The 14,881-nt window shown below is 42.0% G+C and overlaps 1 protein-coding gene across 2 annotated transcripts; it reads right to left on the bottom strand.

Moving 5' to 3' along the window:
- Positions 1-1,410: 1,410 nt before the first annotated feature.
- smg6 (SMG6 nonsense mediated mRNA decay factor) lies at positions 1,411-14,079 on the bottom strand. Of its 2 annotated transcripts, none has more exons than XM_069669685.1 (19): positions 13,989-14,079; positions 10,529-12,941; positions 10,195-10,387; positions 9,773-9,883; positions 9,343-9,449; positions 8,893-8,971; positions 8,642-8,752; positions 8,316-8,531; positions 6,945-7,006; positions 6,693-6,838; positions 6,343-6,456; positions 5,856-6,030; positions 5,214-5,433; positions 4,856-5,035; positions 4,575-4,742; positions 4,315-4,459; positions 3,876-4,138; positions 3,676-3,757; positions 1,411-3,551 (listed from the first exon to the last, which is right to left on the bottom strand). In XM_069669685.1, the coding sequence occupies exons 1-19, from the start codon at positions 14,077-14,079 to the stop codon at positions 3,421-3,423; spliced, it is 5,007 nt and encodes a 1,668-aa protein (XP_069525786.1). In that variant the 3' UTR covers positions 1,411-3,420. The 2 variants fall into 2 exon arrangements, with proteins under 2 accessions (XP_069525786.1, XP_069525795.1); XM_069669694.1 differs by having other exon boundaries at positions 5,214-5,430.
- Between the last annotated feature and the right edge of the window lie 802 nt (positions 14,080-14,881).

Here is a 14,881-nt window from a genome sequence, read left to right as displayed (position 1 = left end):
ACTGAGTGTGTGGGCCTTGCTCTACATTAAAACTGGGAGTTTTAAATGTTACCATACATCAGCCCAAAGAATATAATACTAGGGCTGATCTGGAGGATTTCAGTCTTTAAAGGCAGGTCTAGATCATGATCTTAACTTTGTTTTCTCACAGATGTTACTTTGGACATTACAATATGGTTGACAAATTTATTTTTCTCATGTTTGTATATTAATCAAGACATTTTCTGTGCTAAATGCTACATCCAAAACGCAGTAATTGCTCCTTTGTTCCATTACTCCTACCTGTGTCATCTGGAACTACCACATGAGGGCACACATGTTAAGGTTTTCATTGCAATATGACTTTCCGTAGACGATGTTGTTAATGTGTAGTATGCACTCTGTGTTTTGTTGTATGTTAAAAAACTTTGATTATTTAGGCTTTTTAACAAATTGTATTTCATTTCACTGTAAAAACTTCTGCATGTGTTCACTGAATCTTAGTGTCAAGTCATTTAACTGTTTTATTTATTATCCGATTGTTCATTTAGTGATCAAAATATACACAAAAACAAGACCTTCACATTTCTAGTGATTGAGATTGTGAATCTGGCTCTGTACACGTCTACCTTAAAGATAGAATCTCAACACTTCCGGCATATCCAGGCGTCTATGGTTGGCTCCCTTTGTCAGGTTTGTCTCCCGGTTGTAACTCTTGACTTTCCTCGCTGACAGTCGCTTTCCTTTTTAGACTGTTTGCCTTCATCTGAGCGTTGAATTTGTGTCTCTTTCTTTGGATTTTCACTTATTTTTGAAGTTGTATCTGTAGTCATCGATCTTTTCTATGTTTGTTCAGCCATAGTAGATTACTGTTTACTTGCAACACTTGCAGAAAAGCAGCCGCTTAGCTCCGCCTACCCTCTCTGGCAGAGCAACCACTGCTGGGTGATGGAAAACGCGTCACTAACTGGACTGGACTAAAGTGTGATTTTTTTCTGTGAATGTCTCCACAGACACCCAGTCCATAATAATATTATATACTTTAAATGCAAAGGCTTTCATCAGTGGGCCATAGGCTCAATCACCAATGTGTTACGTCATTCGGTGATAGATAGTGACTTGACAGAGATTTATTTAATGAAAATCTTCAAGATTATTACTTTAAAGATAAAGTCAGCATTAGTGTTAAGAATATTTGTGTGCAACACAACTACAGGTCTTCCAAACATAAATTGTGAAAGATAGGCAGTAGGAACATAAAGTGTAAATAATGAAATGAACAATGGCTAAATTCTATTGTTCTGTTATGTTCTGATGTTGAGCATGCTGGTTAACCATTGCTCTGTCACAGCTAGTGGGCCACTTGAACAGAACCTGGTTTAGGTTATTAGTAACACCTCTTCATTACCTGTTCTAATATGTTTGTCTATTTTCCAAAAATACCACATTCTTCATAACATCATTAGTGATGAAACAATAATGGCTTCAAGTTATTTTTATTGATGGAAGATGAATACAGTAAGTGATGTTGTGTTAAGCGGATCATGTCTCTAGTACATTAGCTGTGACACTAAAACACGGCAGCAGCACCACTAAGATCAAAGTAGATTTCACTGAACATTACAGAAGCACCAGAACAGACGAGCTGAAAATGTAAGAACCTGTCAAACTGTTCACACAAATATAGAAACATCAACTGCTAATGGGAGATGTATGAGCCTAGCTGAAACAGAACAAGCTAAAAAGATAGTAAGCTAGCCACGTCTACATACAGTATTATTTTGAATTGATATGATCAAACTACGGTGAATACGTCTACTTTGAGCTGAAGACACAGATGCACACAGAAACATTCACTGTGACACAGCTGAGAAACTCCTGAAACTGTCTACCAAAACAATGCAGAGCAAGCAAACACTACCTTTGTGTGACATGTTGAAAATGTGTCAGCGAAGTGATGCGTGAACTAGATTTTACAGGCTGGGATTTATGCTTGTGGACCTCATGTATGTTTAACTAAATGGGAAGTGGATAAAAGTGGATACATGACCTGGATAAAGCGGCAGTCACACTGAAGCGGGTGAAACAGGTGTTTGTGATTAAAACATTTTATGAAAAGGTAAATTGCTTTGCTAGTTTGAACTGAAAATCACAGAAAGACTGAAATGAGTGTAAAGTGTAGGTATCTGCAGAGTAACTGCCAAGGACCAAACCATTTCCTAAAAACATGGCAGTGTAAAGTAGATGTGGATCAGAGAGAATTTGATATTTTTGTGGGAGATGGAATTTCAATAAAAGGATGAAATCCCATAAAACAAACCTCGTGGCCTCGTGCATGTGGTATACTACTTAAAAACATGTTGTTACAAATACATCTGCTACCGGATCAAATTAAAAAAGAAACATTTTCTATTAGCATCATCTTTGTAATTGTCTATGTTACTGTTCCAATGTGAAAAGAAAAATAAAATATAAATAATTTAGTAAAGCAATAAAAAGTTGGGTTAATGTGTTTGGAGGAAACTCTGCAGATGCCTATCATGAGGGGTTACGAAATCCATAAACTGCCTCATAGAAGGAAACAAAACCTTTTACGAAAAAGCTCAAAAACAAGTTGAAGCAACAGTAAAACAAATCATAACAAATGTTTTTGTTGTTTTTAAGAACATTTTCTTTCAATAGCCAAACTCAATGTTAGGAACAAGTTCCCAAACAGGCATCGAACACTTCCTGTGTTAGCAGGAAATATCAAACCTACAGGCCTTCTATTGGAGGTGCTGAAGTAACATGTGGGCTCTTATTACACCCTCACTACACTCAGACACTTCTTACTGTCCCGACAGAGCCTCCAGCTGTGCTTCTCTCTGCCTCCCTCCTTCTTCTCAGCTCTGTTGTAGAGACTAAAGCAGTCCCTGTGCCCTCAGAGAAGTGTGGAAGTGCCAGTTATGGCCTCATTACTGCTGTCTTTAATCAATTAAATGACCACAAACACTCTCCCTCTCTCTGCCTCACTCTATCATTAGCCTCAAATTTGAATACTGCTTGCAGAGTACACTCACTAACTAGGAGCAGAGGCTCGAGGCTGGACTGGACCACTTACAAATCAAATCACTCCATTATTACCTCCTCACTCCCTTCCAATCCAGCCGTCCGGAGACTTATTAAGTCTCCCTGTCTCTCTCTGGGGAAGCTCACTGATCTTAACACATACATACACACACACTTCATCACAAGGGGAGGGAAAGCTCATTGAAACCACCATGCTCTCTTTTCATTTGCTTATATTCCATAAGAAATGGTTCTTGGCTTTCTTTATCTTTTTCTCTCCCCTGTTATCTCCCCTCCTCCTTCTTCTTCTGCTTCTTAAGTGTGTCGTCTCCCCCGGCTGAGTGGCAAGCAGGCTTCAGCAGTTGGGTTCCTTTGGTTCAAGCTTAGCCTGGTTCAGCCCACTTTGGCCCAGCTGAGGAAAGCAGGGATGTCTCGGACCGGGACGTTGCGAGTCAAGGCTTTGACGCGCAGATTACGGTCATCTGTAAGGAGAACCACCTCCCTGTGGAGCTTCACTGTCCCATCTGAGTTTGGAGGGGAGAGAAGTTTCAGATAAGCTAAAAAGACTTTATCACATTAAATCATGCAGCATGTTTTGAATTTGTGTGAGGATATTAACACTGACTTAGATGATTGAACTTTACATACTTCTCTGATGAGGCATGAAATCTTTTGCCTTGTCTTTGCAGTAGTGGAGACAGCAGGACAGAATCACATCATCATTGTTACCCTGAGGAAGAATAGAAAGCCAAGTCACTGAAACAGCACATTTAGCAGAACATTGAAATCAACCACCAAAAAATAATGAAACAAACAAAAATTCAGGCTACAGTTATTTCGGCTCTCACCTGCTGTCCGGTGGTGTCTTCACTGCGGAAGGCGATGGACTCGAGCTGATTCCCTCTGCTCGTCAGGGCTCTGAGGTAAGGTTCCCTGGCCTCGAATCCTTTCTCTAGGAAAGTCACAGCCAGCCGGGCCTTCTCCTGCACCGCCTGCACGTGGCTCGCACTAACATTGTAGTTGCCACGACCGCCAGTGCTGCGACCTCCTGATCCCACTCCTCCACCAAAGTTGTCCTGGCCTTTAGCCAAGCCATCCAACTCTGTGATCACTGAGAGACAACACACATCCCACCATGAGCACTCATAAAAAAATCCCTGTTTCTACACTGAATGGCAGATACATGGGGAATTCTTATCATTGTTAACATGTAACAGCATCCTCCTTTATTCCTAGAAAGCGTACTAATGCTTGAATTTCTAACCTTCTTTCTTTGTTTAGTCTTACCGATGAGTGGCACAACTATTATGTATGTTCCACACTGAAGGAGTTTCTTCAGCCCTCCCAAGTGATCAATAAATCCATTGGTATCTGGAATCAAGAAGAGAGGCCTCACTTCCAGCTCCAACTGCCCGCTTGTCTGCAGCACCGCCTGGAACACAGAAAAGAGAAATGTAACTAAGCCACAACATGGTGCTTTATAAGGCAAATCTGTGAAGTCCTTTGTGTTAGTCATTGTTAGTTATGTACTGATATGCCTGTATTACCTGTATTTTATCCCTGCGCTTCTGCTGCTGTGCCAGTTTGTTGGCAAGGACGTGACGTCGAGCCTTCAGCTGTCTGATGTCATTCTCGCTGTCTCCCGCCACCTCCCCATCCTCGTCTCCCTCTGATGCAGAGATAGAAGACTCTGCCTCGACTATGACGTCATCAGCCTGCCAAACAAACACAGATGAGGACACATTTTCAGCAAGAACTTGCCTCTGGTGAACTGCAGTAACAATGTTTTTAGACATTCACATAATTAAGGAATGTCAGAGACAGTCACCTCTTTCTCTGTTAGAGAATCCTGTCTGCTCCTTGTGTCCACTGAGTTGTTTGGTGGAAGAGACGTAGCGATAGAGATGTATTTTCCGCCCTTGAAGGCCAACAGAGGCTCTTCCTGTCCGCACAAAGCCTCCAGAAAGTACTTCAGCACTGTGACCCTCTTACAATCTGCTGCTATTGCCTGAGGAAAGAAGATGATGACATAGGTGCATAAGAACAGGAAGAGATTGATTAGGCTTACATTAAAAGTACGCCAATCTGAAGGTGATAGAAGAATAAGCAGTAAATATGTAGCAATTCTGCAGTTTAAGTATTAAGCTAGGCTGCAGGTTCATAATAGACCTTTACTTTGCACTCACCATTTCAGTGTGTCTGTCGGTGTAACAGGGCTCCTGTGGTGCGGCCAGCAGCGGAACAAAACCAGCCAGTAGCCTGTCCTCTTTCAGTTGCAGCACAGTCAGCTCCTCATCTCCCTCGCTCTCGTCAGTGTCGGCCTTGTACAGCGGCACTTCCCCGTGATCCACACATGCCAGCACGTTACACAGATCAGCCAGGCACTGCCAAACATCAGGGCAGCTACTGGATAGAGTGAAAGAGACGCAAGTGATGGTGAGGAATTTATCTTTTAACTTCAGTCTGAAGAGAAATGTGTGTTTTGTGTAAAAGTAACAGAAGAGGCCAAGAGCAGAACTGACAGACTACTCTGAGTTAGTAATCTAAAGCAGCAATAGTCAATATTATTATAGTGATTAAGTATCAAATGATTATGTGTAATGCGTCAGTCACAGGCATGAACCTGAAGATAATTATAACTTGCATAGCAGCTTCTATTGGCAGCTCTAATAGCATAATTTTTGCGGTGACAGACAAAGTTATCAACTAGCTTATGAACACAGTGGAGCATTTAGCCTCTAAACAGTCAGTTCCTCAGGAGTTGGTAAAGAACACAAACAGTTCCCCACTTGTTTTCAGTACCCGAAGAAGCCAAAGAAAGTACTCACTCTATACTAGATGGTGGTGGGTTCCAAAGGTCTGGGTGTCCCAACATCCAGTCGGACCACACCTTGATGCTTGGCAGTAGTTCCCTCAGGTCCAGTGAAAAGGCGGACACCCTCACCATACTCTCATGCTCCTCCCCTTTGCCCTCCTCCTCTCCATCTGCCACGGGAGCTGGTTCTGAAAGAGAGGACATGTTTTCATAATAAAAACACTAAAAGGTAAACAATCAAACAAAAACACCTGAAACTTCCAATTTGTGAACAACAAGATCACTAATACTACAAAACTTCAATCGGAGGATGTTCTGAGTCTGACATCAAATTCACAAAAACATTGTATTCTCTAAAGAGCAGTTGATAGTGCTAGGACGACAGAGCTGACAGCATGTTTAAATACACTATTAGACCTATGAATAATCTTGTCTTTTAACTGTTCATCTAATATAGATGAGAACATCCTGATCAAATACTCATACAGCTGCGTGTGTACCTGCAGGGGTATCTCTGAGCAGCTCTGCGCAGCGCTGCACCAGCAGAGCAAACATGCCGAGACCCAGGGCGGTGCTTTGCTCCTGTAAAACGGACCGCACTTCTCCTTCTTCACCTGAAAAACAAAGACAATTATTTCAAACAGGGCTTCTGCAATACTTATAAAGAGCTTGCATGTGAGAAGATGAGATGATAAGTGTATCAAGGCTGCTCTGCAATGTCCACCGAGGCTGTTGAAGTTGTTCCCAGCCATGCATTTATAGTTTGCATATAAGCCCCATGTTTTAAAGCTTTGAAGCAATATTTGTTGTTTAATGAATACAGTGTGGGTACGTGTTTGTGTAGCATTACCTCTGCTGTTGGCATTGTGTATGGTGAACATGTTGATGGTGATGATCTGCAGCATGTGTGTGCTGCCGAGCAGGGAAGGGCCATGTTGGAGCAGCGACCTGAACTCCTGCAAAACACGGCTCGCCACTCCAGGGAAGGACTCCATGCTGAAAGAAAAGACACATTGTCCATAATACAGGGAAAAAAAAGACACAAAGGTACTTTTAGACATGTAGTCAATGAACTTTAGAGCTGGAACACATGTTCACTCACCCCACTTTAGTGAAGAGCTTCCCGTGTGCATGCAGGAAACTCAGAATGAACCTCTTATTAAGCTGCAGATGAAAAGAGAAGGCCGGGAGAAAAAAAGAAAATAAAGACTTAGAAATGTGCATCAGTCTAATTCAGACATGTGTTCATTCAGTTGAAAAGGACAAGGAGGGGTTTGGAGCTGAAGTAACCCATTAATTGCACCTGGATATTTAAACAATAGGGGTGGGAGGAAATGGACTGACGGGCTACTGAAGCTGGAAAGAGCAAAGAGGATACACATACACAGGCCTCTTCCAACAGGATGCACACTGACAAATATTAAAGAGGTGCAGGGTACATTGGGGAGAGACAAAACAGATTGTTAAAAAGTAAAGAAAATATTGGAAATAGCACAAAGCTACTTCCTTTATTTAACTATGAGATTTAAAGCGTGTACTTTGGTCCCTTATTAAAAGCAGACAGTATAGGAAATAAAGTGAAAAATTATTAGGGGACGACAATGGTATGAAAAACTCTGGCTCCTGAAAGCATCTTTTTTCAGATGTGGGAAAAATAAGTGGTACTGCTGCTTTAAGAAGGCACACACTTTAAACAAACTTTACAGTGGACAGTGTTTCGCCTGAGGGAAGAAGCTGCCAAACTGAGGACACTGCCTTTCTTGGGCACTCGCCATAGCACATGCCACCATGTTGACATATTAGGTGTGTCTGAAGAGGACTCGAGCATGACTTTGAACAACGGGAGCTCAGGTAAGCGGTGGCGGCTCAGGACAATTATTGGACTAATTTATGGCCCAGCTCCAGCACACACCTCGGAAAACGTCTCAAGAAAGGCAAACAAACTACTGAAGAAGGATCTGTATGTACTGAAAGAGCCCTGCTCCCCTTTATAAATTGGAGGTAGAAAAATGAAAACATAAAAGCACCAAATAACAAAAGATGAAAGACAGAGTAAAGAGGTCATTATAAAACCTTTGAACATCATTCTTTGAAACGGCAATGAAAACAAAAGTTTAGTAAACAGAACCGAAGGCTCAGAAAAATACTAAAAAAAGTGAAAAAAAAAGTGTAACAGAGGAAATCAAAGACAGTGAAAAGGAATGAATGTGGAGGACATATTGAATAAAAGGAAACAGTGAAAGCACAGGAACTTAGATTAAAAAGAAGAGAGTTGACGATAGACTATATTAATTAATATACAAGTCTGCTGGCACTCGTGTCTCAAAAACATCATCAATAACAGCTGTTGAATAGCAAAGTGCACAAATAGATCAGTGTTTTTCAGTGCATACATGTATATATACAGGCACATGACACATCAATGACTCAATGTGTGTGTATGTAAGAAAACAAAACAAAGAAGGGGTCTTACATCACTTGCGCTGAGACTGCCCAGCTCTCCGTCCTGTTCAGAGTCTCTGCTGGATTCGCTCCCTCCCCTCTGCGAGGACGTGGTTGAAGCTTGACCGCTGGGTCGAACCCAAATCTCCACACGTGCACCATCTTCGCCTCTTCCTCGTCCTCTTACTGCTGGACCCCTGGAGCCTCCTTCGTGCTCCTGCCTCCTCCTTCGCTCAAGCTGCTCCGTCTACAAGAACAAAGTCTTTAAGCAAGTGGCTTTTGTGCTGCCTAAAGTCCTGGCATAATCATGAGGTTAATATGAGCTTCACCAGTTAGTGACTGAAGCCTTTGTCTCACCTTCCGCTTCGCTTCCTCAAACAGACTCATCAGGCTCTCTTTTGCTGTCAGGATGGGGTTGGAAGCTGCCAAGCTGCGCATGTAATAATACACAGCATCCAACTTCCGCTTCTGTAAGTGAGAGAGGTAGAGAGAAAGATTTGGAGGGTATCCTACAAACGAAAGCTCAAATAGTGATGTATTTTTAATTCTAGGGAGATGCTAGGAGACATAGAAGAAGTCACAAAAACAGTCAAAAACCGATCACTTACTGTGTAGACTGCCAGCAAGGCAAGCTGGTTATATGGTCTTCCATTTTTGGGGGCAATCTGCTGGGCTTTCAGGTACCAGCTGAGAAAAAAATTACATTTTCATGAACATTTTTAAACTACATATTCTAGGTCTTATTTAAATTTTAACCTCCTCCTCATCTAATAGGTAATATAGAACAATGAACTTTGTTTTTCATAGTACAAAGCTTCTTGTTCATAGCACGAAAAAAATCGACTGTAAAAGTTATAAAACCTGTCAGAGATTGAAACTTGTTATTTAAAACACATTTCAATATTTGTCTGGTGGCAAAAAGGCCAGTCCCTACCACTCTTTCTCCACAGTTACCAGATTATGACTCTGTAGCCTTCGCACTTAGTCGAAATCCAGCCTTTAATGTGTTTTGAGTGTGTGCAATAAAAATACACAAAGATGTAAAAATGACAGCCTACCTGCGAGCCTTGCCGTAGTTGGCCGTGTCACTGGCTTGTTCCCGGTAACGTGCTATGTCTCCCTGACATATCATGCAGCGCTGAGCACTGATAAGTGCGTACTTTACCTGAAGAAGCCAGAAACACACGAAAATGTTTACATTTCACTACATGCAAAGTCCAGTAATTATGTCAGATATAAACACAATAAACAAGTTGTGAGCACTCTGGTTACTGACAGCAACTGATTATTGACTCGTTCAATAAATACAACACTGTCGTAAATTGTGACTGGTGCTATAATATTTTGTTAGCATCATTTTTAATTGCCTAATAGAACATATACATTATCTGCATTATGTCTATATTTTAAGGTTTATCATTTAGTATAAATCTATAAAAACATGTACAATGAACATACAGATACAAACTAAAGGGAATATTGCTTTACCGTTTTGCGTAATGGCCGAGCCCTGATCGCCATGCCGTCCATGTAATCCTCCAACTTAAACTGGTACACTGTCTGCAGCTTCTGAAGCAGTGCATCGAAGAAAAGTGCTCCCTGTGAAACACAGACAGTGATCACAAGTTAAATCACATAAGAGTGACAAAAATGATGATTCTATTTAAGCGCAATATCACAACCACAAATAAAACTAAAGGGACCTCTATATATTATCTGATAATGTAAAATTATATTCAAAATAGGCCTATTGATTGCATTGCCCAAATACTAGGTAAGGTCAGAGCTTTATATCCAAATATAACTTTATTCTGCAACTTTCTTGATGTGTCCTAAGCCAGGATTAAAAATCATCCACACAGATCTCTAACTAGCATCCCTTTAAAAAAAACCTCATAAAAAATCCTTACCTCATCAAGCAGCGTGAGCAGCATGTTCCTGATATGAGGCGTGTTGTCATAAGTAGGGTCTTTGAGCAGCTGTCGGAAGCGCTCTATGACCTGGTAAAAGACGTTCTTCCACAAAGCCTGGTCCACGTTCTGTGAGTCAGAGAACTCGATGTCTGTCAGGACGACCTGCTCATACAGCCCCAAGAGGTCAGCTCTAGAAAACAAAACAGCAGTGCTTTTTCAGTATGCCAACTGGCTCTGTTCTGTTAAGTTCATCATTAATTAGATACAAGAGGCAACTGATAGTAAAACAGAAAAAAAGTACTACTGCACATCTATTGCTGTATATCCTTACCTGAGCTGGGCCATACGATCCAGTCCGTCAGTGCTCACTCTGTCCCTGGAAAGCAGGTTACTGAGCTGAAGCTCATGTGAATCTGCAGCCCTCAGCAGCCTCCCAAGCTCCCCTCTGGCTTGTTGCTCTGCCTCTTCCATTGTCAAACCAGCTCCTGCAGCTGACTGGGAATAACTTGTTCCTTTGTAATTCCCACAGAACTGACCCGCACCAGGACCCGGGTACATACCGTTTGTGGGGGCCATTTGATAGGGCCCCATATGATAAGGGTATGGGTACCGCTGGCTGGTGCTTGCCCCAGGGTTATGTGGGCTGCTGGCAGGCATGGGGTAGAAGTACGGGTTGTCAGATTTTTGGAATTTGTAATAAGCCATGGCAACAGCTTGCTTCGATCTGAAGTTCTCACCCTGAGGAACCGGAGGGCTACCTGCGACCTCATCATCAGTGTCCAAAAAGTGAAGCTGTCCATATCCAGTCCCTGTCTGAAGATATACGGGCTGTTGGTGAGATGAATGCTGTGAGGATTGGGGGCTAGTAAGAGCAGGTTTCTGGTCAGGGTTGTTTGGATCCCAGAGTCTTCTCATTCCTCCACCTCTGCCTCCTCTACTCCTTCCAGCTGCTCCTCCCCTAATTCCACCAAAAAGAAGCCTTTGCCCGACCTCAGGTGGATTTGAGATGTCTGTGCGGGTTGGAAGCACCAGGATGCCCCCACCTCTGCCCCGTGGAACAGAGCCTTGTGAGCGATGGTGTGCAGCTCCACCACGTGGTGAGGTTTCTGGCTGTTTGTCTAAAGAAACCCTGAGGATTCCTCGACATCCACCTTTGTTTCCTTTTGCTCTATTCCTTTCTTCCCTTCGCCTCTCTGCACTTAGCTCCTCCTCCCCACCTCTTCTTCTCCTCCTTCTATCTTCTGCTACGTCACTCATCTCACTCCCTTCGAATGATTCTGTAGATGACTCCCCGTTGGTTGTCCAGCTTTGCAGATGACTCCTTCGTCTTTCTCCACTATTAGCTATGCCCTCTTTGTTATTGGGCCTCGGCTCCAAGCGTGGCCACTTGGTACTCTCCACATCCATTCCACGCCCAGGGCCTTCCAGGCTGGTCACACTGCTGGCTGAGCTACTGCTGTAGGTTCGATTTCGTGAGCGCCGAATATCTGATTTGGAATAGCGTTTTGAGGTTGGTGTTGTGACGTTTGCATTGGGTTTGTTTCTGTCACCTTTCTCTACAGGTTTGTCTACATTTCTTTGCGTTTTAACATCTTTTTCAACATCTCTGGACCGGTTGTTATTGTTGTCCCCCCTTCTGTTTTCTCTGCGATTCTCTCTTCCTTTGTTTTGGTGCGTCTCTTCTGGTTTACCTGGTTTGTTATCCCTATCTGCTTCTGGTGCTTTCCTCTCCCTTTCCTTTTCAGGTTTGCCCCAGGTCCTCTTCCCTCCATCACCAACTTCATCTTCCCCTCTCTTGGAATCCTGATACCTCTCTTTTTCCTTTTCCCCTCCTCTCCTCCTTCGGTTTCCCCTTTCCCTCTTCTTCTCTACTTTTTCTTCCTCCTCTTTTGATCCTCCCCCTTCCTTATCAGTTGTTTTCCCTCTACTGCAACTAAGCTCTTCAACATCACCTTTACATTCCACTTTACTCTTTTCATTCACTCTGAGCTTTTCTATTTTGGTAGTAATTTTCTCCACAGAAGAATCAGATGGTAACGGAGGTTTGTCTCCATCTCGGCTTCCTTGCTTCCTGTTGGTTTCACTAGATTTAGACTGTTTGACATTTTCTTGTACGCTTTTTACATCTTTGTCTTTCCGTCCCTGCTTCTGAATAGAAGTTTTCTTGTTCCCCTCCCTTTTCCCTGTACTCAACTGGGATTCTGGCTCAGTCTTGTGCTCATGCTTCTCAGGGGGAGGCTTATCCTGCTCGCTTCCAACTCCGCAGTCCTTTCCCTGAATATTCCTCCGGCTCCCAGGTTGATAAAATTCTCTGTCTGGTTTGCGAGCTTTCCTTGTCGGCTTCGCAGTTCCTGCAGGTTCCTGGGGTTCTCTTTCATTTTCAACAGAATCTCTTCCTGGAGTTCCCTCCGTTTTAGCCTGTGACTGGCTGCTCTTTCTCATGTTCAGAGTTCCACTACCGTCACCTATCATCCTGTCTTCTTCCTGATGATCAGTATCCATCCCACCATCTGTTGGCCCATGTCTCTCTAAAGGTTTTTCAGAGACGCTCTTTTTCTCACTCTGTGATGGTTGACCATGCTCAAATGAATCAGCAACCAGAAGATCACTTTGACCAGCTTCTCCCTCCTCGCTTTCACAGCGACGACGTCCATGTCCTGGTAGAGGATGGTAGCGCTGCAGATCAGGGCGCTTTCCTTCGCGTTTCTTGTGCTGTGTGTTTACATGATGCTCCTTTTGATCCGCTGATGAAAAAACAGACCGAAGAATACATAAAACACTAATAGACAAAGTCAGACATCGACACACTATATGGAGAGAAGGTACACTTGTGCTTTATGTGTAAAGCATACACTCGCCATATTCTGTTTCTCTCTTTACATCAACAAATTCCATGAAAAGACAAACTTTACTAATGCCTTATTGGAGCCACTCACAGTACTAACTGTGGTGTGAGTATTTATGGCTGCATAAGGGTTTACGTTGGATTGCCTAAAAAAAATGACAGTACCATGTTGATTGTAATAAAGAAACATATCACCTAGTGCAACGGAGGGTCTCGTGTTTTAATTTGTATTGAATAGCAATGTAGGGCTATAGCACAGAGGTATCTACGTATAACAGGTTTTTGTAAGTAACAGGGCATGTAAACGTTTCATAAGTGCAGAATCCGGGCATGGGATTAACACACGTGAGCATATTCGTTAATTAATGCTGCCCAGCAAACACTGAATGTACAGCATAATAACTGAAACTAACCAAGAGTACAAGTACAAATAACACCTGTGATACTTCTAACAACATGATAAACAAACATCACTGTGTTGACTAATTTGTAGTTTAAGTTAACAAATAAACATGTTCTTGTCTTCGGCTTAAAAACAAAACTAAAAGTTAACTGACGTCAGCTCAATGTATAACGTAAATTAACGGTTAACGATATCAAGCTTATCCGTGGTAAATCACTCTACGCTACATTCAAATATTACGGACACATTCCTTTACCTAACCTTATGCACTTACAGTGAATGGGGTACATAAAGAAACGGAAGAAAAATATAGTCACAACAGTCGCACATAAATTATCTGTTGTTGTTACGGTGAAGGGGGCGTTTAAAACAGACCGCGCGGACCGAAGAATGGAGAGTGCTAGCTAGCTAACAACATTAGCTGGTAACAAACTTAGCAACTCCGTAGGCTACTTTGAACTAAGTTGCGATACTTTTGCGCTTGAATTTGTCGACTTTTCAACGAATTTATTACTTCTATCTATCAAGTTTACTTCCTCTTACCTTTTTGACAGTCATTAATATTGACTATATTCGACGCTTCAGCTCGGAGTTCCGCAGCTGAGATTCGCACTCGGTCCAGTTCGTTCGCCATCTTTGCTTTCACTAAAACAAACACAACAAGTATGGTGGCCAAGATGGATCAAACGTCTTGCTGAACGACGTTGGATCCGACATATGCGTTAATGACGTTTTAGCGAAGGCAGTTGGGTATTGTAGCTCTGGATACCTGGATAATCCGTTCTCAGATCCTTTGCCTCGTTTGTAGTAACTTCAGAAAGTATTCACTATTACTATCTACTATTATTTCTACAAAATTTACCTTTTCCTCTCAATGAAGAACCACAAAAACTTTTCAAGTTATATATATTTATCATTTTCTTGCGTACATATGACTTATTCATTTTCTTTTTAAGTTGTTGCTTTGCTATTTTAATGTACTTTGTGTAATTATTACCTTTACACTTAGACAAATTGTTTATTTAAACATTTAATAAGTGTATCATTCATAAACATTCTCTTATTCAATTTGATAAAAATGTCTGTTATTCTGAAATGTGCAGTTATATAATTCTTACGTAGGCCTTGACCTGCATGAGGCCTGGGGGAAGGGTGCTTAAAGGTCTGCACATTATATAAAGAAACATCAGATATTCTACATACATACACACCCTCATTTTCATACAATGTCCACTAGATGTCAGGGTTTATTTCTTATTCACAGTTTGAGCTCAACTGTTACCCAACTCTTTACATTGGCCCGCTAACAAACTTTCTTTCATCGACTTAAACATTCTAAGTATTTTATTTTTTACCGTAGTGCACCATCTCCTTATTATAACATCTTTTCCCTGCTGTCTTACACTCATGACTTTGATGTGCACTGACAAATTGCA

The sequence above is a fragment of the Semicossyphus pulcher genome, unplaced genomic scaffold (genome assembly GCF_022749685.1).
Source record: "Semicossyphus pulcher isolate SPU_LCO1_2020_fin unplaced genomic scaffold, fSemPul1.0.p SCAF_10, whole genome shotgun sequence".
NCBI lineage: Eukaryota > Metazoa > Chordata > Actinopteri > Labriformes > Labridae > Semicossyphus > Semicossyphus pulcher.
Note: the sequence above shows the minus strand (reverse complement) of the source record. Positions and strands in the feature narration are given on the sequence as shown.